A 26,663-nucleotide genomic window follows, 5' to 3' on the forward strand; every position below is an offset into this window, starting at 1 on the left:
GAATATATAAACAAAGGTCAGTGATATAATGTCTGGAATGGTCCCTTGGCTAATGATCATAGGCATGTCAAAAATGAGTAACAATAGACTCAACAGTCCCCCCCTAAATCTAGCAAATCCTCCTCTAAAGTTAGCAGAACATCGCCTAAATTCAGACCATGGTTTTAAATCTCGTCCAATACGTCTCGGTATCATCCACCACCGAGATTTAAAACCCAGGTTCATTTTTCTCGTTGTTGAACACTCGTCCGAGACGACTCAGTCTCCTTCCCGGACAAGATGAGACATCAAAACGAGTTTTAAAACCATGACTCAGACCACCCCACTTTATCTTATCTTAAATTAGATATGTGCCAATATGATCCAATTCAACCAAATTCAAGGCCTAATGATGAATTAGATGGACTCAATATTCCTTTTCTCCAAAGAGCCAAGTACAAAACTTATGGGATGCATTTTCTATTTACTTTCCGAATTATGCAACTAATGATAAGGGCTTCAATTGAGGGTTAGAAATGTAAAAATTTGGTGTGCTAAATTGATAGAAGGAAAGCTTTTGATCTGTTATGATTGAATGTTTAACTCTTTTATGAGTAAAGAAATCCCATCACCACATCCGTTTACACAAGCTATGATCTCAGCTGCAAATAATTTCTTTCATAAAAATCTGAAATTCATACATGAACAGTGGTTGTATAATAGTGGATTCTAAGTTCTAACTACACAGCTAAGATGCCCAAGTGCATCAAATGGAGTTCAGCATCTTTCCTTTTTGCATTGTATACATAGATTAGACACTTGCAACATCACCACAAAGAACAATGCAAGAGAATTCCATGAGACAAGCTTGTCTTTGACTGAACAATAAGTAATGCTCAAAAATACCAATAATGGTAGTAATGAATTGAACCACTTTTTCTGCTTTCCCCCACTTCTTTGGGAACACCCCCCACATGCTTAGCTTTCTTGGATCCCACAAAGGTTGATAACCTGTATCACTGAGATATGAAAGAAACAAATAAAACACATGAGAATAATGAAAATTGTTTCAACAAAGAAAGTTTTAGTAAAAAATGATGGTCTAGAAATACCTCGAAGCAACCAATTTAATTATCTCCAGTCTATCATACATAGTGTTTGAGAGATTGAAAAATATGTTGCCCATAGAATAAGAATGGGATAGTTAAAATGGAGGTTTGCTTCTGGAGTACTATGTGACTAACACATGCCAATCAAACTAGAAGGAAAATTTTAAAAGACGGTAGTAAGCCTAACTATGCCTAATGGAATTGAATGCCAGGCAATCAAGAAATGCCAATTCAATAGATTGAGCATAGTGGAGATGAAGATTTTGAGATGGATAAGTGGAAAGATAGAATTAAAAATGAATGGATTTGAGAAAAAATAGTAGCTCGAATAGGCAATAAACTAGGCAGAAGTTTATTTAGATGGTTTGCGCATGTTCAAGAAAGACCGATTATAGCCTTAGTTAGAAGAAATATACAAGTTGAAGATCCTAAAAGAGCACGAGGAAGACCCAAAAGAACGTAGATTGGTATAGTGAAAGGGGATATGAAGACATGAGTCTGCACAAAATTGAATAAAGCAACAGGATTCATTTAGCTAACCCTAAACAAGGCTTCAATGATGATGACTGGTAAGTAATCAATAATTATCCCAACCATTCAGCATTTTAACTATCAGTATGAGGAACCATAATGGTTGTTTACCTCTAAAATTATCCATCAGAAGCCTTTAACTTTCTAGCCCTCTTAGTCTGAGGGGGGGAAGGTGGTGCATCTGAAAATCTCCCAGGAGCCTAGAAAACCAGAGTTGTAAAGAAATGAAAACATAGGAGAAGCAAAAGATTATGGTAACAGCCCAAAATGAATAGGTAAAATAGGTACCCTACCTTGCGTTTGTGATCTCGTTTACCAACTCTTTCACCTGAAATCCAGATTCGAAAGAGAAATGTTAGTCTTATCAAAACTGAGACACTTTTTTTTTTTTTTTTTGATAAGTAAAACTGAGACACTAAGTAAGATCAGAGCCAATTATTCATAACAAACTACCAATCGAGACAAAAATATTCATAATAATCTAATTACATCACCTCCAAAACTAACAGAATCAGGAATGAATGGTCGATCATGATCCCCGCCAAGGTGTGAGCGCTGTTTAACAATTTCACAAACCAAACTTTCAGATATATTTACTGGTGTTCATAAAGCCCAAAGACACTTGGATTAGCATCCATATTTTTATTACAAGCTCACTAAACGAATGCTAACACAAGAATGATGACATTCATACATAAAAATATATGTACAAATAAACAGAAACAATAATTCACCTTTGGAGTGCTTGGTGTTTCAGTGTATGAACTGTCGCGGTGAGATGAAGCTTCAGCCTCCTTATATTGTAACTAAATATCAAATACAACGTCAAAACTTTATGGAAGGACAAGGTTTAAAATTTACAAGACGAGGAAATATGTGATAGAAATTTTTTATATTATTGGTCTGGCAGGAACTATGTAAACTACACAAAAATATATAACAGTACATCTGCTAACTTGAAAGATATAAAAGAGATCAGATGAAAACGACCAAAACAATAAAACAATGAGTCCCACAGAACAAGACCTGTTTCTGGAGATTAATAAGAGTCAGTATTTCCTTTCGTAATTCAAGGTGCTCTGCGCAAACGGCTTTGGTTGGAACCTTTGGTTTTACATTAACCTACAAAAGGAAAACAAGGTAGATCAGTTTCATCACGAACAAAATATATCTAAAACTGGAAAGGAAGAGCCTAATAATCTGGTCATACTTATGTAATTATGTTATAGATAACTAAAGTTGTATGGAAAACATATTTGATTTCTACTTCATACGAGGAGCAAAAGTAACAAACCTCAAGATGTTGCAAAGTCTGTTCAACTCGTTTGATGGTTCGGAGTCCAGCAGATGAGCTAACCGTTTGCACCATTTGGTCAAGTGCAGTTGTTCTCAAGAATACCTGAAGCTGAAAATCTCCACATATTTAGACATGTACAATAACTGCTAATTATTGATAGTCGCATTAAAAGAAATTTAATCTTTCAAAAGCCAGATACCTCTAGAATATTATAATTTAGAAGCCATAATTAAAATAAAAAATTGAAGTATTGGGCTCACCATGCGAAGTGAAGCTGGAATAGATGCACTATCTGCTGTTGATGTCGGAGGAGCAACAGCTGCAGCTGGAAGTTGAGAGTTGGAAGATGGCGATAATTCAACAGGAACATTAACCCTTTCATTACTTTCTGGACCAACACTTGAGGTCAAGGCCAGCTCAGCTTCCTCCACACCCTACAAGAACAAATTTTTTTTTTGATAAGTAACAAGAACAAATTATTCAAAAAGTTAGAAACATCTAATCAATGCGATCTTGGCTTTAATCCAATCCCACGGGTAGGATAATTCTCAAGAGGAATTGACAAAAACAAGGATTGATGAACTATTATAAAAATGTGAATAAAATTAGAATAATTCATAACAGAAGTTACTGGGTCAAGGAAAACAAATGAGACATAATCCAGACATCATAATTGTTCCATGTCAAGTATGACCTGAAGCAACGCACACAGATCTGGCATCGGAAAATCTGATAAATTTTGCTCACAAGCGAATTCCCAACAACATGACTTATATTGATATTGACTCCCCTTGCTCTTGTAAGTGCTAATTTCACATAGTAATGGGGAAAAAAAGGGATGGCAAATTAAATGCTCTTACCTTCGCAATCCTACGTGACTCAGTTATTTGCTTTGCTTCAGCAAGAACCTAAAAAAATGCATGACAAAGAAACTGATAAGCTAGAGTGTTAAGACATTGTATTAAAGCCCCAATAGAAGAAAAGTGAATCATAATAAAAAGGTCAGAGGTACCATGATAAAAAAAAGGTATGTTCATAAATATGACTCATATTATACAAAGATGCAGAAAACAAAACTTATACCTCAGCATCTTTACGCTCTTGCTGCTTTGTCTGAGAGAGTACCATCGACAATGCACGCTTGCGCTCTATCTCTCGTTTAATATTGTATGGTTCCTACATATAAGAGAAGAACAAAGGAACCCAGTTGCAAACAGTTGTACAGAAAAGGGGACCACTTTTTTTTTTTTTTTTTTAGAAAAAAAAAAATGGACATAATATCATATCAAAAGTATAGAGCAGGCCTAATAATGAAATTGAAGCTCTTAAATCTCCATCCAGAATGTCAGCACACCTTTACGAGAGGATTCTCAGAAACATCACCAGAAGATGGAGCTCTAGCAACCACAATAGCTCGAGATACTTCAAGGAAACAAAATTACGTTAGAAGCAAGGTACGAACTGTAATTCGGCTTTGAAACAAGGACCGCAATCAAGACGACCAACGTAACCTATTAAAAGATTAGCTTCTAGAAAAGTCTCCTTTTAAGACATATTCAAGCCTACCAGCATAATAACGACTCTTCAATTCCTCCACACTCCGAGATGATGGGAACCTGTCAGCTATTATGATGAACCGGAGATCAAACCGTTCACACAACTCAAAAAGTTGATCTGTCTCTTCCTTGGTCCACATCTAAACAAAGATAAATAATGAAGGTACTCAGTCCATTATGCTATGTGTGGGAATATCCAATATCAAATAAAATTCATTACTCCAAGGCGATGTCAACAATTTGCATTGAACTTTGACAGACAACTTTAAAGTCTGATGGTAATCACATGTGATCAAGCACGCTAAAATGTCCCAAGAAATAACAAAAGGATTGATAATACTGCAGCAGAGATGGATTTATGGCACTGTAAGTTGGAATTTTCCCCTTTTGATAAAAATAAAAGATTTGGTATTTGAATAGAAATATTCACATCCCGTCAAAAGTAATCTTGCAAATAAATATTGAAAGAAAAATGTGAAGGTGACACTGTTACATGTGTACCTACAGGATCATTCAAGTATTTTTCATACTCCTCGTCTGTGTACTTGACAATGTCCACGGACTGCAATGACATCAAATCAAGAACATATTTTATACTATGGAAAGTGCAAAAGAAGCCTATAAACACATATTAAAATAAAAATGGGTATCATTGTGCGTACCTTGTTATACTTGGCAAAAGAATAGTCACCCGTTGGTGGAACACCATTTACAACTCTGACCTGCAACAAACAACAGCATATCAAAGAACACATCATGCCACGTGATGGTTTCATTAAAACCACCAAACTAACATCATAATGTGTATGGTCTTATATTGCAAAAAAGGAACAGAACATACCCAATGATAAAGTTCCAAATTATCTGTTCGAGCAGAAGATGTAAATGAAAGCCACTGCCAGGTGATCTGCATGACTAATCTCAAACTCATTAGAACCAAAATCAAAAGAAGGAAATAACCTATTCAACAGCAAAGGGTGGGACCCAAATGTAAGGGCTTTGGCCAAACTTAAATACCCAAAGTAATCACCGCAACATTCAAGATAAAATAGAAAAACAAATGAAATGGTGGTCAAGCCATTTAATGCACATTAAATAAAATGGGATTATCCAATTACTATTCTATTTAAAATATTTCATCTCTCCGTTGAACATATCTTCATTAAAATCATCCATGCAGGATGATATTAGTAATCCCGTAAGTGGAATTTGTTTTTTTTTTTTTCAAGACTAGTGTGCTCTTGATATTTTTTTCACCCAAAAGAATAAATTCGGTTCAATAGGATTATCCAATTGAGCTAATTTTGAGGTCTAGAAAAAAAAATCTTGATTTTGACAACATCAAGCACATTTTCATCACATACTTGAATTCAAATTTCAGCAACACCCAATTTGACAATTCAGCAAAGATTATTTCAAACCCAATACTCTGCAATTTCTAGTAAAGAAAAATTCACTCTTGCAAACCCTAATTATTAGAATAAACTTGTGTAATCACATCTAGACCCTTAATTCCACCAAATTTTCAATGACTCTCTCCCTAATTTCCTAAATTTTGAACAAATAGGAACCAAAGGAGACATTTTGAGAATAACTTGCCTTTTCTTTGTCAGACTGAGATTTCTTTCTCAAGTGGGAGGAGTCGACTGAAGGCATGAGAGGAGCCAGGCCACCTGTAAGGGCGTAAACCTATAATTGGAAAGCCACAACAACCGAATTAGGATTTTAAAAAATCACAACAAAGTATATATATATTTAAGAAATGAAAAACAAAGAAGGGATTTACCTCTCGAGAAATACCATCTGGTTTCCTTTGAGAATCCTTTTGGGGTCGAGATTTCTTCTCCTGATTTGCAGTAAAAGAGGTTTTGGGCAAACCTAGGATGTCCTTCGCATCCATGCGTAGACGAAATTAGGGTTTTTCGTTCGATTTATACTTCACAACTTACACAAATCAAAATTAGAGATTCCTTCGTTCAATTCCAATTGGATGCAGATCGAAGTTAGGGCTTTTAGCTCAATTAGGGCTTTTCACGATCGAATTTCGAACCTCAACGTGGTAGATCGAAATTAAGGATCTATTGAGCGCGAAAAAAGTTGTTACTAGACCCAGCAATCAAAACGGGGCGGGTCATTCGATAAAGTATCTATTTGCTAATGCCACACCAATTCATATTAAATCACCAAGGAATTGGTAGCATGATTTTAAAACTCGTCCGAGACCAAGACGTATCGCCCGAGTTAACTCGGTATCAGAACTGAACGAGACCAACTCACAAAGTGATTTTTTTGACCGAGTTTTACATCTCATGTACAATTTTTCGACTTATCTCACGAGACGTCTCAAACGTATCGGAAAACTCGTCCGAGACGACTCGGTATCGGCGTTGAACGAGACGAGACGCGATTCCGAGTTTAAAAACCATGATTGGTAGGTTTTTAAACTCGTCCGAAATCGAGACGTATCGCCCGAGTTAACTCGGTATCGAAACTGAACGAGACCAACTCACAAAGTCAATTTTTTAACCGAGTTATATGTCTCACGTTATATTTTTTGAATTATCTCACGAGACGTCTCAAATGTATCAGAAAACTCGTCCGAGATGACTTGGTATCGGAGCTGAACAAGACGAGACACGATACCGAATTTAAAAACCATGCTGTTAGCAAAATTCAATAGCAGCTCTCTTATTATATCTAACGCATTTCACACTATTCTGTTTTCCTTTTTTTGTTGGGGAGCTGGGGTTAGTAAATAGGGTTAAATATTTTAATGTTTACAAAAAAAGAAAAAAAAATTATTTTTTCAAAAAATTATCATAAACGAATTAAGGTGTTCTAAAGTCGAGCGTTTTAGTAACTCGTTGGACTGTTGTCCCATGTTTAAATGTGTTAAAATACATTGACTTACCAAAAGTGCCCTCCAAATGATTAAAAGGTTAGACCATCCAATGTTATAATAACTTGCTTTAACACCCCAATAATTTAACCTCCATTTAAAACGTTGGTCCAGCCAGTTACTAAAATGTTGGACTGTCCAGTGTTTGATACTTTTTTAAAAAATATATAATTTTTGTAAATATTAAAATATGTTATCCTCTTTTAGGAATTTATAGGGTAAATCAGTGTATTTTTAACACATTAAAATGTGGGAAAGTCCAACGAGTTATTAAAACACTCGAGTCTAACAACTTAATTCACTTTTAAAAATTTTTGAGAAGGCTAGACCAGTGTTTTAATAACTTGCTTTAACACCCCCACAATTAAACCATCATTTAAAACACTGGTCCACCGACATAGTTCGTTTTTGGTACCTTTTTAAAAAACAGATAATTTTTGTAAATATTAAAATATGTTACCCTCTTTTAGTAATTTACCCCCCCTCCCCCGTTAAATCATTGTATTTTAACACATTAAAACGCGGGAAAGTCCAACGAGTTACTAAAACGCTCAACTGTCCAACGACTTAATTCGCTTTTAGTAATTTTTAAAAAGGCTAGACTCTCTAGTATTTTAATAACCTGCTTTGACATCCTAGCAATTTAACCTCCATTTAAAACGATGGTCCAACGAGTTACTAAAATGCTGGACTGTCCAGCGATATAATTCATTTTTGGTATTTTTAAAAAAAATAGATAATTTTTATAAATATTAAAATATGTTACTCACTTTTAGTAATTTACACCCCCACCCCTAGTAAATCAATGTAGTTTAACACATTAAAACACGGGTAAGTCCAACAAGTTACTAAAATGCTCAAATGTCCAATGACTTAATTCTCTTTTGATAATTTTTGAAAAGGCTAGACTATCCAACGTTTTAATAAATTGCTTTAACACCCCAGCATTTTAACCTCCATTTAAAACGTTGGGCTGTCCAATGACATAATTCGTTTTTGGTATTTAAAAAAAAAAAAAGATCATTGTTGTAAATATTAAAATATGTTACCTTCTTTTAGTAATTTACCCTCCCCCTCTTTAAATCAGTGTATTTTAACGCATTAAAACCCGAGATATTCCAACGAGTTACTAAACGCTCGACTGTCCAACAACTTGATTCGCTTTTGGTAATTTTTGAAAAGACTAGACTGTCCAGTGTTTTAATAACTTGCTTTAACACCTGAGCAATTTAACCTCCATTTAAAGTGCTGGATTGTCCAACGAGTAACTAAAACGTTGGACTGTCCCGTGACTTAATTAGTTTTTGGTAATTTTTTAAAAAATGAAAACTTTTTTGCAAATATTAAAATATGTAACCCTCTTTTAGTAATTTAATCCCCTTTTTATTTCTGTATCTGAACTCTGAAGTGTATATCCCAGACAACAGTTTCCTTCTTTAATAGATCCTGCTTACCATAATGATTCAATAATATCGATTTGGGTTCTCATGTGAATTTAACGATAAACCGATCATAAAGTATGGAGTTTGGATTTATTTTTTTTAATCTTTTCTTTTGAGAAGTAAATACTATTTGTGTCGAATTTTATATCCCTGACTATCGGTTCTTACTTCAACAAATTCTACTTATTATTAGCAATGCAGGGAGATCGATTTAATTTTAGTGGAGAATGGCAAGGATAAGTGGGGTGACTTCACCAAGTACTAAACATGCTAAGATTTCGACTTAACACGCCACATTGTTCTTTTTTCTTTTCTTTTTTCAAAAATATTTCTACGACAGGGCGGTTGAGCTGACCTAAAACCCCAAAGATAGAACAAAGCAAAACAACAAAAGGCAAAAGCAATCAAGAACTACCCATATGATTACAAACCCAATCCCACCTCCCCGAGAGGTCTTCAAAAAAGATCCATCTTGCTTCAATGAACACTAAGCTCCAATGAAACAAATGACCTAGAATGTCAATGATTACCTCGTGGACTTCTTGCTCCTTATCTTCGAACTCCCTTGTTTATCTAATTTAAGAAAATCGAATCACAAAAATGCAAATAAAACACAAGAAGAGTAATCTGCATTATCAATCTTAATTTTGTTTTATTACATATGAGGCTCATAAATTTGTCATTCCCTTGTACATTTTCAAAATTTCTTTTTTGGCTTGCATTCTTTACTTCTACTAATTCCACTTATGAGTGTTAAGTTTGCATTGCCATCCCAAGCCCTAATAAAGGAGAGTTGCATAGGTTGATTGCTAGCATAACTTTTTCTAATCCCTTGATATGGAGCCAAACCTGTCGCTCCAACTCGTGATAGGGTATTAGGTACAGCTCTAGATAAAATTAAATAGCAAAAAAGGTTTCATGTTGCCACCCCAGCACTTGGGGTAAGGCGTAGACGATGAAAATGACAACGTTGATGATGTTCTTCCCTTCTAGAACTCAGCTTCTACTCAAAATGAAACAAAATCCATGAAGATATTTTCTTCTCCCTTGTTTTTCTCTTACCCACTTTGAGCTTATCCATTCAAGCCTAATGATCCATTCAGATTCTTCAATCCTGTTTGGAATCCTAGTATTTTTATCCCTTATAAAGCAGGGAATTTAAAAAAAAAACAGTCGAAATTTTCTTTTAGGGAAAAGTATTCTAAGCCTCAAAACATGGCCTAAACCCAGCTTTTACTCAAATCTCATCTTCAAAATCGGGCAGCAAGTGATCTGAACCAGGTACATAGCCCACTCCTTTCATGTGTTGAACTAGCATTTCTAGTCCGCCATAAACCAAGTCTATATCCGAACCCATCTTCTCACCAACAACAAAGCTATGAACTTGATTTCTTACCTCAATCCAACTCCTTCCCGACTCTTTCTTACTCCCGATCCCTCTCATCATCTTTCTCATTTTGGCGAACTCCCCCCATTTACCATCAGCGGCATAAATATTTGATAATGCAACAAAAATTTCAGCCCCATTTGGGCTCAAATCTAGTATTTTCTGAGCAGCCAATCTGCCCAAATACGGAACTCTGTGAGCTTTGCAAGCTCCAAGAAGTGCACCCCAAATCAACTCATCAGGTTCGTATGGCATTGTCTCTATCAGTTCATAAGCCTCCTTAACTCGTCCTGCACGTCCTAGCAAATCCACAACACACCCGTAAATCTCCTGATTCGGCCTACCACAATAATTAACACCCATATGGTTAAAATATTTCAAGCCTTCATCAACAAGCCCAGAATGACTACAAGCACTTAAAACTCCCATAAACACGATTTGATCAGGCTTGACACCCGAACCCACCATTTCATCAAACAGTCCAATTGCCTGTCGTCCATATCCATGAGCCCCATATGCATTCATCATCGAAGTCCAAGAAATGAGATCTCTCTGAGGCATCTCATTAAATATCCTTCTTGCATCGCCTATGCTTCCACATTTGGCATACATATCTATAAGAGCATTAGCTAGAGCCACATTGTCTCCCAAGCCCCTTCTAACAATCCCTCCATGAACTTGTTGCCCACAATTCAAAACAGCCAAATTTCCACACGCGGCTATGACACTTGTAAATGTGAAGCAATTTGGGCAAAGACCATCTGAACCCATTTGTGAGAACAGGTGAAGGGAACCGTGAGAACCGGATCTTTCGAACCCGGCGATCAAGGTGTTCCATGTGATTAAATCTCTCTCCTGCATTTCATGGAAATATATATATGCTTCGGATAAGCTGTTGCACCTGCAGTACATGTCCAGTAATGAGTTCCCGATAGGTATATTGGACTTGAATCCGTGTTTAACAATGGCTGCATGTATCTGCTTGCCAAAAGCATAAGACCCGATCGAAGCACAAGCTCTGATTGCAATGGAACAACTAAATGGATTTAGTTCCACTTTCTCCTGCTCATAACATAAAAGAGGAGATAATTAATTATAACATTGTTTAGTTCTAAATAGATTGAATAGCAATAAAAAAAAAATTGAAAATCATTTATAAATACCAAAAAAGGGGAACTAAAGGGAAGGTTACTTGTAGCGCCCCTGGCACACACTTGTAAGATATTGCCCACTTGGACTGAAGCCCGCATGGTTTTAAAACGCGTCTTACATGATAAGGTCAAGCTTGCCCTCATAGCCCAGGCTCCAAACATCTACCCCACCAATGTGGGACTGAACTTACAAGCCCCCCTACCATTCCATCCAACACACAGGACAGCTCCGCTTCAACCCCTCGGTCTCAATAGCCATTTCCCAGTCCTGGATAGGCACACCAGTAGGATCGTGACAATTACAGAGCTATTTATAACGATGAAATGACAATGGGGGTGTTTTCATCATTTATAGGGATATAGAAGTATTAGTCATTCCACTTCTTGGGGTTGTTCTCTTGGAGACGGAGACAAGTAGCTTGGTAAGACTTTTCTCCTTGAAAATAACACAAAAGTGTGTTTGAGACCGTCAAGTCACTCTACCTCCTATTATCTACACTTCTATATGAATAATATATCATTCAATTATTATTATTTTTGAGTTAAACCATGGTAGGGGCAGTGTGACAAATGCACAAAATGCCAACTTTGTGACTAAGGAAATAGGGATCCCTATGCGCCAGGCAGGATTGGTCCAAGCTCTGCCCGAGCACGGGCTGCACATAACTTCCTGAAACAACACAATTAAAATGACTAATTCCTGGGCGGAATTCAGGCTGTTTGAGGCCTAGCCAATTTGCAACCCTCATAATTGTCAAACTGTCAATCATTTTCATGGGAGTAAAGGTCATTTTAGTCATTTTAGTCATTTACCTGTAGCATTTGTTGGAATACACGTAGTCCAGCATACCCATCTCCTCTGTGCGTGTACCCGGTGATCATTGTAGTCCATGACACGGCATTCTTCACACGGATACGTTGGAAAATCGTACATGCATCATCCATGGCAACACTACATGTAGCATACACGTCCATGAGTGCATTTTCGACGTACATACACTCATCCATGCCATACTTAATGGCCAACCCATGAACCATTGCCCCACTAAAACAAGATTCCATCCCTTTACAAGCCTTCAGAACACTTGATATGGTAAAAGCATTGGGATTCACATCTTCACTTTTCATCTCACAGAACACTGCCCATGCCCGGGAGTGATGACCGCATGATGTGAATCCAGTGATCATAGCAGTCCATGCAACTACGTCTCTCTCAGGAATTTCATCAAACAATCGACGTGCCTCATTAAATAATCCATTAATACAGTAAGATTTAATGAGACTAGTGGCTAAAATTGATGTTCCTTTTGGGAAAGTATGTAGGCTTGATTTGAAGGTTAATTCGTGGGCCCCAGGAAATGGGTTTTTAATTAGTGGGATCTGATGGAAGTAAGAGATGGAAAGAAATTTTTTCGCAATCATCTCACGTGTTTGTAATCGAAGTCTGGAATGGTTATTTTAGTCATTTTTTAGTTTGAAGATCGGACAAAGATGGCTCCAAGTCATGTTTTTTAACAGCTGAAGTTAACTCAACCCGATTGATGGGCGAGCCTGATCGAGTTACGTACAAGATGAGTTGAGTTTGGGATAGAATATCTCAGCCTAATTACAATTCAGGAGCAACTCAACCCGAACCCAATGCTATATACTAATGAGTGCTGATAATTTGACGGACTATTAGTGTGGACGGACTTGACACATTGACATGAAAACACATAATTTATTAAAAAAATAAAAATGAGTTTCTCTCTCTTATCCATAGTGAAAAAAAAAAAATTTCAGATCTGATCATCTTGTGACATTCAAAACCATGATCTGATGAAATGGGTTGTAGAGGATAAAATTATATGAATTTTAAAAAAAATAATAAAATAATAAAAATAATTATTTTTTACTGTTAAATTTTATTTTTAAATGTGGGTGCTCGATAGTTGTCCGTTTTAAACACAATGGATCTGAAAATCATTTTTTTTTTTTTTGAAAATGAATATTTTCATGAAATCTAGATGTCAATGCTGTTGGATTATCAATTTGATAATTAATGTGAACCCAATGATCCTTTTTAAGATTTGAAACCTAAAAAATAAATATATGGGAATAAAACAAGCAAGAGAGAGAAACTTTCTCTCTTTTTTGTTTTTTTAAATAAGTTATGTGCTTCCACGTCTACGTGCATCAAGTCCATCCACCAAAAGTCCGTCATATTATCAATACTCATATACTAATATATAAATATTTTTATATTAATTATAGATTTTTTAATTTTTTATTGCATCTTATTATTATGATTTGTCGACAATTAATTAATGAACAATGATGAAGTGACCTCAAGATGGGATCTCACATCACACACCCTAATGTGAAAATGTCTGAGAATCATTTTCTCGAGATACAAGTGAAAAAGGCATCAATTATTCATACCCACTTTCACATCAAGATGTGCAATATGAGATCGAATGTTGAGGTTACTCCAACACAACTCTTAATTAATATTAATGTGAACTTTGGTTTAATTTGATTTGTCTAAATATTCTCTCAATAATGGATTTGAAGGTTTTATGTCATTTTATTTACTGGTAGTTTTATTTTTTATGTTGTACATATTTTCTTAAAATATAAAATTTATTTGATTAGAATTATACAACTCACCCAATTTGAGTAAACCTCCAGAAATTACTAAACTCAAGCTAATCCGAATTCAATCTGATTTTAGAAGATTAAGTTTGGGTTAGTAAATTTAGGTTTGATGGTTAATTAAGTTGAGGGTTCTACTACTTGGATTGAGCTTGGATTCATCCTCTAACCCACCTAGATTGCAACCTTAATTTCAAAATGTAATGTCAAATGACTTCAAAATACGATTCTGAAGGCTCGAAAGAACTTAACTATTGTGATTATGTGATTGTACACCTATGGGTAAATTAAATCTAGGTCTATAATTTATGGTGTTAACACCCATTGATTATATCAGCTAAGAAGTAAAAAAAATTAACCCGAACCCGCCCCGTACCCATTTTAGACCCGATAGAATATGGGGCTAGTCTATGGTATAACCAAACCCGGCCTAAACCCACCCATTGACTGCCGAACCCAAGGTTAAAATCAACATCTATAGTCTTTATTCATCTCTCAAGTCAGTACTGTGTGGAATATTCCATTCCCTTTGACAACAAACAATGAAAACAAATTATTGGAGACACGTGGCGCAAAAGAAAGAACCTGACCCATAAAATCAATCTACTACGCTGACACGTCAGTCAATGATCTTCAAGTCCTTGAAAGCTACGGTCATCAAACTTGCGTCCTACGAAATAACTGAAGACTACACGTGATGACGTCATTCGGTCTGTTTACATTCCTTTTGGGCCTCGACTTGTCACTATCAAGTCCAATAGTGCAGCCCAATAGCCGCCCCAACCTTCCCCTTCTGCCCTTCATAAGCTCAAGTGGCTCTTCACAGTTCACAGTTCTCTCTCTCTCTCTGAGCTTTCATAGAGAGGGATATAGACAGGAGAGAAGACCATAAAAGGTAAGAAAGTTTTATTAGATTCTGATATAATGGGTTTCGTTTTTTTTTGTTATTTAAATGTGTTTGATTAATGGGTTTTGGTTCTCTTTATTGTATCTACATCTATGACATAAAGTGTAAAAATATAAGATTCTCTGAATATTTCAATGAACCATCTTCATAGTTTTCTTGTCCACTGCTGTGATTGCAGGTTTTCAAATCTTTATAAGAAAACCAGAGAATCAGTTAAGCAGATCTATTTGGTGAAGGGTAGAACCCTAGAACCATCTTTTCTCTTCTTTTTCTTTTTTCTTTTTTCTTTTTTTCTTTTTTTCTTCTTCTCTAATTTATATCTTTTCGTGTTCTCTTGTAGGTTATAATGTTTGGGTTCATCACCAAAATTACTACCTTCAACACTACAAGAATCAGAATCTTCTACAAAGATGGAATCTTTATGGGATCTTTTATGATGGGTACATGTTTGCCTTAATATGGTGCTATCCTACCTGAGCTTTTCTTCCATTAAACCTTCCAAACTTTTCTTCTTGACCTTGTAAGGCCTTTTCTTGACCTTGTAAGACCCAATATAATAGTTGTTATCTTTGTTCCTTCACTCTATGCAGATTCTCTATCAAAATCTATCTCACCATCTTTTTTTCTTTCTATCCCTCCTGAGCTGCTTGTTTCAAATTTATCTAAACATATATAACCCACTTCTTCTCTTTAATTCTTCTATTTCTCAAACTATGGAGAATGTTTGAAAGTTCTTAACAGTTTGTATAAGTAATTTAGTTTCTAAATCTAGATTTGTAAAGCTTCTTAATAATTTCTTTTTAATGCAATTTGTAGAACAAATTATGATGAATTATTGAGTGAGGAAGTATTTTGTGCGTAGAACTGAACCCGATTACAAGACCCATCTATATTTCATTTTAATTCTTAAATTTTGTATATTTAGGGTTTGGGTTTTCTTTGTATATATTATATGAGAGTTACTATGGCCACATTAACTTTAACTAACGCCACACCAACTGTGTGCAATTTACATAGGAATTGGTGTGGCATTAGTAATAGTTGGGGTGGCAATAGCAGCTCTCATATTATATATGTGTGCAGAAATATGCTGTTGCAAATATCAGTTTCGTTGTTTTATATGTTGTTTGCTGATGAGTGATAAATATTCTCTCAGATCTCAACAAAGTCTTCTCGTGACTGTTGAAATGGACAATCCATTGTATTATTGGACTACTCTTTCTCTAGAGATTATACTGACACCCCAGCTTTTACTTATAACACAACAATCCTTTTGAAATTAAAGTTGTTTGAGATTCTCCTAAAATGAATGGTTGAGATGGGAGGATACTATTTGAGATTATTCTCAAAGAAAGTGTATATTTTTTGAGTGATTCTATTGCCATGCCAACTTTTACTAACAGCACCCCAATTCATATGATATGAAACACACATCTTGAGGTGCTCTTACTTAAAGTTGATGTGGCAATAGAAACTCTCTTTATTTTTCATTTTTGAACAGTAAGCCAGAATCCTAAATTTGTCAAAAGTTGATCACTTCTTCTTAAATATCTCTTTAAAAAAATCTTGGAGGTTGAGGGAATGAGAGATTATAGTTTTCAAATATCAAATTGATCTAGAATTCAACAATAGATGTTGATAAGGTCATCGTGGATTATCTCGAGTAGTTGATATTTCTATTAACCAAAACTTTGGATGTTAGATACATAATGGAAATACTTTTATATGTAATTACATTCAATATTAAATCCCTATTTAACTTTGGATAATTATAATACCTGGTCAATCAACCATTGATGCATTTAATTCTTTTATCCATGTTAATTTATCGAGTCGTGATAATTTGACTCCCCCACATCGCATACTCAAAACACTCTCCTGACGTGGCATGTGCTAGAACCATAGACTTTATGCCTCGGGATACACAACTTCACCTCTCATGAATCTGTGCAGTTGTGTATCCCAATGAAAGAAATCTATTGTAGTGGCACATAATACGTCAAGAGAGTATCTTGAGTATACAAAGTGGTAGTGTCAGAGTATCATTACTCTAATTTATCCAATACTAATGCTGGGGTGACATTGTATTTATTGCGATTTTTACATTTTTGATGTGGAGGTGCACACATAACCATATATGTTTTTATTCGTATCTTGAGGAAATATAACTACGGTTATGTGCTCACTCCACATCAGAAATGTAAAAATTGCGGTGAATGTAATGTCACCCCAGCACAACTCTTTATCCAATCAATCATTGATGCGTTTGATTTTTCTGTCCATTTTGTTGGACTGCTTAATGACATGAATGACATGCAGGCTTTGTTTCAAGCGGGCTCTTGTCTCTCATATATACCACAATGTAGTTTCTATGATTTGAAGTTGGAACACTTCTTCTTTCATCTGTGGCGCACATGTAGCCCCATCTTTTCAATGTCATCTCTATGGTGGGGTCAAATTGTAAAATGACCCTTTTATAGAACTCTATTTAAGTAATTTTTAGATATATTTTTTTCCTTCTATCTAGGACTTGGCCTTTCATTAATATTAATTAGGCGAAATATATATATATATATATATATATATATATATATATATATATATTATATATATATATATATACTTTTTAATGTTTAATATCTATCTCTAATACATAACATCTTGTTGTTTCATCACCAGTTTAATTTCTAACCTCTAGTGGATCTCTTAGTAGGATCCGAATTCACGTGAAATTTTGACCATCTATCAGAGAAAAAAAAAAAAACAAATTGATCAACCTTGTAGGATTCCCAAGAATATTTTTGACGAATTATTATTACGTAGAGAAGACCGGATGAATATGAGATTAAGGGTGCCAACTTAACTAAGTTGCAAGACGTGTGGGGTGTTGATCACACAACTTTAGGTTAAAACCTTATTGAAAACACACCTTCACCATTGAATATGAGTTTGAGTCAACAAGGGATGTGCATAGAGATTTGTTATTAACAAAAAACTGCAGTGATCTATGAATCAATGGCACGATGCCTTACATATAATGTAAAATAAAAAATAAGTGAGATATAGTTAGACGAAGAGAAAATTGCAAGGGAACTTGGACCTAATAACTATATAGATAGGGGTGTCAATGGGTCGGCTCCACATATACCCAAACCGGATTTTAAATAAAGTCTTAGTTCTGGTTCCTGTGGATTTCCTTTCGGGTATGAGATCCTTGGAGTCAGAACTGACCCTACAAATACTCAATACCTATTGGGTACCTCGCCGGGTACCCAATAAGATAGGTAATGTCTTCTTGAATGAGAGAAATAATACAAATATCTAATAGAATAGACCATTATTTATAAATGTAATAATTTTACTCGTAATTCCTTAATTGAAAATTAAGATCAATTACAATAAATTATTTAAGTAAATCAAACTTTTGATAATAAAATCGTAGAAAATTAAAGACTTCACATTTACTTTATATTTTAATTTTAGTTGAACTACATTTACTTCAAAATATATATTTGTAAGCATTTAATTAAACTATTAATTTTCTTATTATCTTATAAATTTACTAGTCGGGTACCCAAATGAGACCTGATTCTTATTCTTTCCTTAAGATAACTACCCAAAAATGGTTGGGTCCATGCTGATTGATCCAAATTGACTAATCGGTTTTGGGTACGTTGTGTCAGATAATTGACTACCCATTGTGGACCTAAAATATAAATATAGGATTTATGTATATTCTAAATCTAAATAATTTGTTTCAAGTTAATCTATTTGTAATAAATACAATACATGTAAAGGTATTGTCAATTACAAAATATCCTTAGTTTGTACCGAAAAGAATCTATCTACTATAGTATAAAATAAAATAATCTTTTAAAATTTCATGGACAAGTGACAAAAATGTTCAATTGCAAGAATACATAAGGAATCTTTAACATGTGCTATGTGTTCCTTCCCTAATCTTTATTACTATGCTAATGAGAGAAGGGTGAGTATTGCTGATGCAAATCCACATTAATTAATTGTTTTTTAAGAGTTGTGATAACCTCCCTCCCTCCCTTTCCGACATACGCTCCCATCATAGAACCGTAGATCATTTGCCTCAACATACATAAGAAAAAGATTTATAGTTTTGTGTATCCTGAGGCAAATGATCTATGGTTTTGTGATAGGAGTATGTCAAGGGGGGCATTAGAAAATCTTTATCCTTTTTTCTTTTAATTAAAAAAATATCATTGTGTTAATCAAATGATACAAGATTTATTTGTAAATTTAAATAATGTCTTAAATGTTTACTAGTATGGTGATAGAAGGTTGAGTATTATTAATGCAACATTATTTTAAATTTTACTAAATAATTGTGATGTGTTAACTCATGAAAAGAGACTCATACATAAACACGCAATCCTAAAATCCAATGATCACGATATATCTTAGAGATACATTTCAATTGGACAGATAAGTGGTTATTCCTTCAACAGTTTCAGACCTTTAGCCTCTTAAGCGTACATGCTTGCAGACAAGCTCGTTGCCTATTTAAACTTATCAAGACACTAGGATTATTTTCGTTTCTAATCTTCCTACTGAGTTGATGTCCATTGTAAGGGAGGATGCCACTGAGACTCCTTACGTGAGATTGTAACTCTTTTTTTCTTATCTATATATTCTGGTCTAGGGTCTGACTTAATCCTCGATTACTCTTTAAAAAAAATAAAAATAAAATAAAAAATAATTTCATAAATTTTTATTTTACTGTATCCTGTTTTGAATCCAGATAAAAAGGCACTTGGAAATGGGAAAAAATAGAAATATAAACTTTAGATTTTTCTCTCAACATATGAATATGCTAATAGGTATTTAATCCTTTTGAGAACCCCATGTATGAATCTTAACCCCAAAATAATTTAAATGATCCTTCAGGACAGGCCCATCCAAATAAAAATACCTATATCCAAGCTCGGCCCACAAGTATTTGTTGAAAAAACTTCTACTTTAATAATAAATAAAATCAATGACAATACAGGATTTACATGGAAAACCCTAAATCAGGAAAATTTTGCTTAGCCACCCCAATTTAAGGCTGGCAATGATCCGAAATATACCCAATTTTCCAAATCGATCCAAACCGAAAAAACATGAAAATTTTGAATTTTTGGATTGGCCCTAAAAATGAATTGGGCTTAGCTTGGTTTGTTAATTAAACAAGCCTAGTAGTCTAATTCTACTACCCAAAGCTTGTTCATGATGGGCCAGGCTCCTATGGTATCTCAAATAGCCTACCACACTTACATAAATGTAATTTCCTTCTGTAAATAAACGTGTTTAAATAGCACAAATCTTCAAGACCCAAACAATTGCAATAGTTCAATGGACACGTTTAATTGAAACAAATTAATTTCGGTGTCCTTTGAATTGTTTAATAATAATACTATATTTGACGAATCCTACCTGAACCCAATCCATTAATTAACATCTCTATGTTGAAGGCCACTTCATGTAGGCTTAGTGATGTCCAAAGTCCCCAACCAACTCATAGCCTAAACCCAATCTTACATAACGTGAAAAAACCCTATATTTAATGGCTCAAAGCTGTCGAATTTCATAAAATTCAACGAATCAAGGTGTTCAACATTTTATTGTCAATTTTTTTTTTCAATGGATCGAAATCATCAAATTATTGGAGGATGGGAGAAATTTGATGGCTCTAAGCCGTCAAATCGAAGGAACATCAACATTTTCAACAGCCTTGGACTGCCAAATTTTCCAATTTTCATGTGGTGTTCTGAGCCTAGACATTTTAAATCCCCAAAAAAGCATTAGAGGTCGGTTACGATGTGATGGGAGTATAATAATAATAATAAATTTGACCAATTCTATCTAACCCAATCCATTAATTAATTAACATCTCTATTTTGAACTTCGTTTCGTGCACTCTTGCCAATATGTTTTTAAGTTTTTAACCATAGTTAAGCTTTCATTTTTCACTCAAGAGATCTCTAAAATCCAATCTTGCTCAACGTGAAAATAACCTATATTTGATGGCCAAGGTCATTGAATTTCATAAAATTTGACGGATCAAGATGTCAAATTTTCATTGTTGTTTTGTTTTTTTTTTTTTTCAATAGACCGAAATCACAAATTAATGGAGGTTGGGAGAATTCAATGACTCTAAGCCGTCAAATCAAAGGAACATCAACATTTTCAATGGCCTTAGACCGTCAAAATTCAGTTTTTTTAAATTTTCACGTGGTGTTATGAACCCATACATTTTAAATCCCTAAAAAAGCATTGGCCGGTTACGATGTGATGGGAGTATGACCCATTTATTAAATATTTCAATAATCCAATCCATACCATCACATGATTGTGTTTTATTAAATCTGTAGATAATATATAATGCTCTATTATATAATGACAACAAGTGATAATCATTGAGTTAAGAATGTTCTTACATTCTTAACACATTGCAATCATTATGTAGGGAGTTGTATAATTTTTATTGTTTCTTATTATATGTAAAAATTATACATTTAGATGAAAGAATCAAAAGAGGTTGAGATTATCAACGCAACCGAGAGCCAGAAAATAAGATCAAAAGCCAACAATTTATCACCCACGCACACCATGATGACACTACTATAAGTCTTTAATGAAAAAAAAAAAAAAAAAACAAATTATCCCATCTAAAGAGTAGTTTTTGAAGGAAGCTCTTTTGAAATCTTTGAATCATTTTCTCACAAAAATAAGGAGGAATCATTTTTCTCATTGTTGAAAGAGAAGTCTCAAATGTATGCGAGAATTAGTCTGAGACAACACGGTCTCGTTCATGAATGAGATGAGACGTCAAAATGAGTTTTAAAAACATGAGTGCATATGATCAAGTCAGTTAAATTGATCTTTTCTGAGTTATCTCTTATTAAAGCAAGTGTTTATTTCTGATTTTATCTTTCTTAATCATTCTAATAGACTTCTCTCTTATTTTTGCCTAATAGAATAAGATAAGGAAAATGATCCCTTAAGGCAGTACATGGTTATTTATTTTTCACTAGACCTTCATTTTTCTATTTGTCTCGTTCCAAGGTTGTCCCCCACTTAATCTTGAAAAGAAAAAAAAAAAAAAAACAGTTGTCCTCCATTTACTGTGCATTAGTCTAACATATTTAAAAGTCTTTAATGTCAAAAGTAACTCTCTAGAGTTCTAATTTTGCATTATAAATCACTCTTCAATGTCAATAGTAATACTTCGCATGTATTCATCCATCTTGTTTTCTTAATTATACTAATTATTTTTTTTACTTCTACCAACCCATTTATATAACACACACACACACACACATATATATATAGGGTCCCGTTCGGCACCCTAAGTTTTACCACACACTTTAACAAATGTGTTTTGTCCTACATGGGTTAGAAGTTTCGGAATGGGCTGATTTTTGGTGAGGATGATCTCTATGGTGAGGAGATCAACCTCACAAAAAATCAGCTCATTCCAAAACTTCTAACCCTATCAAAAATGATTTACAAAAAATGGACGGTCCACGATTTTTCAACTTGTAAACATGGGGCTAAACATTTCGGAATGGGCTGATTTTTGGGGAGGATGATCTTCTAATCATAGAGATCATCCTCACCAAAAATCAGCCCATTCCAAAACTTCTAACCCATGTAGGACAAAAAACGTTTGTTAAAGTGTGTGGTAAAACTTAGGGTGCTGAACATTTCCCATATATATATATATATTAGCATTGTCCAACATTTATTTTCCAATGATACATTTTTTATTTTATCTTTTAGTTAAAAAAAAAAGGACATGTTAGTATTTTACATAATATCATCTAAGTCTTGTACTCAATCTATAGACTATTGGACATTATCCGATAAGTTAGTCCACTGGGTATTGGTCTGATCCGCACAACCTTTATTACATAAGTTAGGAGACTTTGGAGGATCAAACACATGATTAGGGGAAAGTCCTTGTTAAAAGAGTCCCCCTCCCAATACTTAGCATGTGCTAAAATCATTAGCATTGTCCAACACTTATTTTTTAATAATAAATTTTCTTATTTTATCTTTTAGTGAACAAGACAAGGACATGTTAGTCTTTTACATAATATCATCTAGTCTTATGCTCATTCCATAGACTATTGGACATTATCCGATAAGTTGGTTCATTGGGCATTGGTCTAATCCGCACAGCCTTTGTTACGTAAGTTAGGAGGCTTTGGAGGATTAAACGCGTGATTAGGGGAAAGTCCTTGTTAAAAGAGTCGTAATTTTCTGAAACCACCCCCACCCCCCTCCCCTCCCCTCCCCTCCCCTCCCCTCCCCTGACTTAGCATATGCTAAAATCATAGATTTTTTTCTCGGGATACAAAACATCACCATCCTCATAAATATGTTTAGTTGCTTATCCCAAGGAAAAAAAATCTATGATTAAGATTTTTTTATCGCACGTGCCACATAAGGAGAGTATGGGGGAGTACGTCAGAGGGGATAGTCAGTAAATTATCATTCTTACTAGAAACGACAAAGAAATACTATTACTTAAACAACTTGCACATGTTTTCTTCCTAACATCAATAAGATGGATAATTAATCAATAAAATATACAGTGATAACCGCCTTTCGAATCTGTTTTAAAAATTTATCCATCTTGTTTTCTCTCCATCAAACTACATAAATATTCAATTAGATAATCTTAATAATGGCCACCCTAAAATTGTCAAATTCAATCATATATCTCATCACAATGGAATCCATATGTCGAGAACTTGGTTGGATTTAATATTCAATGAGCCCAATATTGGATTTTTATATACTCGAAACGATTAGCAGGCCTTCTTATCTCATTTTCTTTTGGCCAATTATTAAAATTCTCAATCGATCACTGACTTACTCTAACCTTTGTAAGTGTACCAGCCAATATATATATATATAAAAGAGTTGTGATAATCTGACGCCCCATCTGACATATGCCCCCCATCACAAAACTGTAGATCATTTGCATCGAGATACACCAGAAAACAATTTATGATTCTTTGTATCCCGAGGCAAATGATCTCAGTTCTGTAATGGGGGAGTTCCACACCTTGAAAATATGGACACACCACTTAACATGGAGAAAGAACTATCGATTAATGTTCTAAACATATTGATAATCGAATCAAAAGTTTGCTCAATTGTTCAGACATGGATTTGACCAGTGTTCAACTTGATCGGACCCATTATTTATAACTATTAAGTAATTTTAAATAAATAAAAAAGAACTCAAAGGAAATTAGCTTAAGAAATCTCACATTTTCCCACGGCCGCCTCTAAGTTAGACTGAGTCTTCAAAACCTACGAAGAAAAAAAGATTATGAACAAAGCGCATGAAGAAAAAAAGAAATCCTAAAATAAAAATAAAAAACTCACAAGGTTGAATTTTATTTATTTATTTATGAAAATCTTCTTCTTTCCACCAATCTTTAAAGTTCAAAGTTGTAAATCTTACAACTACATAATACAAGGAGAAGAAGAAATCAATCAATTAAAAGAAAATATATATAATATAATAAAAATCTGGACTCATTAATTTGATGGATGGATGAAAAGAGAGTATCAAACCCAATTTTAAAACTACACCCATTTTAAAATATTTAAAAAAAATCCAGTCAGACCATTGATCGGTCCAAATTTTAAAACATGATCATGTGCCCTAAAGAACCATTTTATTTTCCAGCCCATTTGATTTGATCTAGTGTTGTCTCCTAAGTTTGGCTCCGAAGGAAGATCCATACATTACAAGACACGCACACGAGTGTATCGTCAACATCGTGACTGTGACACCTAAATCGTCATCTTCTCCGCCACACGATAGCCATTGTCATGATCATTTTGTAATCTAGTTGTTGGTATCGATTGACCACACGAGGCCACCCGACCACACACGAGGCGACCCACCTATCGTTTAGTAGGGAGGTCTCTACCTATTTGTCCTTGAGCAGGTTTTGATCCATTTTTTTTATGATTGTTAGATTAAATTAATCAAAATGGAGTTAATAGAGGGAGACAGAGTATTTGATGTACCTTCCAACGGTATACCAACCAAGATAGCTATAATATAAATTATGTTTCATTCTCATAAAATTTTCACACCGACAAAACAAGCATATATAACACATACTAACCTCCAAAAGTTAGAATTTGAAGGATTATATTAAATTTGTAAACTACATTTATATATTTATATGTCCCGCAATAATGTCACACTTTGTTTTGAATATCGGCTCTTTACTTCTACTTCCAATTCAGACTTTCTTTTATGGGTATTGTAAATGTTGATAGATACACTTTGGAAATTGGATTTTGTACTGAAAATGCCCTTTAATTTATATATTTTTATCAAAATGCCTTCAGATGGTTATTTCCAAAGTGTTTTAGAAGTGAGCCCTTGGTTAAGAAAAATAGTACCTTAGTAGTATAAATAAAGTAAGGGTTTTGTTAGGGCACATATTACAGTGTAATAAATACACCTTGGGAATATGCATATGAGGGTATTTGGTAATATAAAAAAAAATAGGGCATTTTCAATACAAAATCCAATTTTCAAAGTGTGGTTATTGCTCTTTAACTTGTGCCCTTAGGCCACACGTTAAAATGCAATAAATATACTTTGGGAATAACCATTTGTGAGTATTTTGATAAAAAAAAAATATTTTTTTTAAAGGCATTTCTATACAAAATACAATTTCTCAAGTGTATTTATTGCATTTTAACCTGTACCCCATAGGGCACACGTTAACGAGACCCCCAAAAAAAAAAATTACTCCTGAGAAAAAATATATGTTTTTGTGCCTATGCCATGCCACTTGAGTAATTTTTTTTTTTAAGTCAATTTATTACTGAGTCATGATAAAATGACGCCTTCATCACAGAATCGTAGATCATTTGCCCCGGAATACGTAGAATCATAAATCTTTTTCTTGTGTATCCCAAGGCAAATGATCTACGATTCTGTAATGGGGGTGTAGGGGGGACATTTGTCAGAGGGGAGCATTATATTATCACGATTCTTTTTTATTATTAGTCTCAAATATAAAATAAGTGGATGATATTGGTACTATATCTCGATGAAGAGCATCTATGATTCTATAACCATATCCACGTCAGCAATGTCCCAAACAATGTCAATTTCAATGTTACTTCAACATTTTCCTTTTAAAAAACCAAAATTACAAAGGATGACAACCTCTTAATGAGATGTTGGACATTGACATTCCCAAAAAAATCCTCAAAAGTAAAAATTATTTTTTTCTCACTAAAAAGCCATCCTTCTACTTCTTCAAAGGTCCCCTTTTGTTCAAACCTCTGAGGGAAATAGATGTAAATATCTAAGAAGAGGGTATGATACTTTACCCTAAAAATCTATGATTATCATGTTGTTAATCCTAAGATAAATTATTTTTAACCTATTTCAATCTCATCTTTTACGTGTAGTAGTACTCGATATATTGTAAAGAGAGCTCTTGATATTTTACCGATTAAAAATTTATTATTCTACTTCATTAAAATCTTATCTTTTTATTTTATTTTTTATAATAGATTATCTTTGTAGACAGTGAAAAAGGCTCGTATCTAGCTTTGCCCAATCTATAGACTATGGTTGTGTACAAGGACTAGTCTCGAAGCACGTGCAATGCCCGTGCATCACACATACTAGGTAAGTAGGGGTGCATTCTCGCGAGTGGCCCCTGAGGAATTGTTGAAACTAAAATCCTATCTTGCTG

At 34.3% G+C, this 26,663-nt stretch overlaps 2 protein-coding genes and 1 long non-coding RNA gene across 4 annotated transcripts; 1 reads left to right on the forward strand and 2 right to left on the reverse strand.

The window, feature by feature from the left end:
• Nucleotides 1-632: 632 nt before the first annotated feature.
• LOC147383579 (myb-like transcription factor family protein) lies at nt 633-6,593 on the reverse strand. 2 transcript variants are annotated; one of them, XM_086427810.1, is made up of 17 exons: nt 6,259-6,593; nt 6,072-6,161; nt 5,314-5,379; nt 5,135-5,194; nt 4,978-5,034; nt 4,483-4,612; nt 4,271-4,338; nt 4,000-4,092; nt 3,777-3,824; nt 3,177-3,350; nt 2,914-3,024; nt 2,646-2,741; nt 2,354-2,425; nt 2,114-2,174; nt 1,913-1,947; nt 1,731-1,819; nt 633-990 (listed from the first exon to the last, which is right to left on the reverse strand). In XM_086427810.1, exons 1-16 carry the CDS (start codon nt 6,370-6,372, stop codon nt 1,739-1,741), a joined length of 1,356 nt encoding a protein of 451 aa, XP_086283936.1. In that variant the 5' UTR covers nt 6,373-6,593; the 3' UTR covers nt 633-990; nt 1,731-1,738. The 2 variants fall into 2 exon arrangements, with proteins under 2 accessions (XP_086283936.1, XP_086283935.1); XM_086427809.1 differs by having other exon boundaries at nt 633-998; nt 6,259-6,592.
• A 2,824-nt stretch (nt 6,594-9,417) lies between these two features.
• PGN (Tetratricopeptide repeat (TPR)-like superfamily protein) lies at nt 9,418-12,914 on the reverse strand. Its single transcript, XM_086429363.1, has 2 exons — nt 12,165-12,914; nt 9,418-11,262 (listed from the first exon to the last, which is right to left on the reverse strand). Exons 1-2 carry the CDS (start codon nt 12,771-12,773, stop codon nt 10,051-10,053), a joined length of 1,821 nt encoding a protein of 606 aa, XP_086285489.1. The 5' UTR covers nt 12,774-12,914; the 3' UTR covers nt 9,418-10,050.
• A 1,865-nt stretch (nt 12,915-14,779) lies between these two features.
• On the forward strand, nt 14,780-15,786 carry LOC147383581 (uncharacterized). The gene is made up of 3 exons (XR_015173897.1): nt 14,780-14,880; nt 15,071-15,129; nt 15,233-15,786. It is a non-coding gene; the product is annotated as an uncharacterized LOC147383581 (long non-coding RNA).
• Nucleotides 15,787-26,663: the final 10,877 nt, after the last annotated feature.

This window comes from Akebia trifoliata, chromosome 16, assembly GCF_017979445.1.
Source record: "Akebia trifoliata isolate Shusen 1 chromosome 16, ASM1797944v1, whole genome shotgun sequence".
NCBI lineage: Eukaryota > Viridiplantae > Streptophyta > Magnoliopsida > Ranunculales > Lardizabalaceae > Akebia > Akebia trifoliata.

Excerpts from the sequence above, each read along its gene's own strand:
- LOC147383579 (XM_086427810.1), bottom strand. The coding sequence starts at position 6,372 with ATGGATGCGAAGGACATCCTAGGTTTGCCCAAAACCTCTTTTACTGCA. Across the intron at positions 4,093-4,270 it reads CTGAGAATCCTCTCGTAAAG|GAACCATACAATATTAAACG; the intron begins GTGTGCTGACAT and ends TCTTATATGTAG. Across the intron at positions 1,820-1,912 it reads AACGAGATCACAAACGCAAG|GCTCCTGGGAGATTTTCAGA; the intron begins GTAGGGTACCTA and ends CTGGTTTTCTAG.
- PGN (XM_086429363.1), bottom strand. The coding sequence starts at position 12,773 with ATGATTGCGAAAAAATTTCTTTCCATCTCTTACTTCCATCAGATCCCA. Across the intron at positions 11,263-12,164 it reads TATTCCAACAAATGCTACAG|GAGAAAGTGGAACTAAATCC; the intron begins GTAAATGACTAA and ends TGTTATGAGCAG.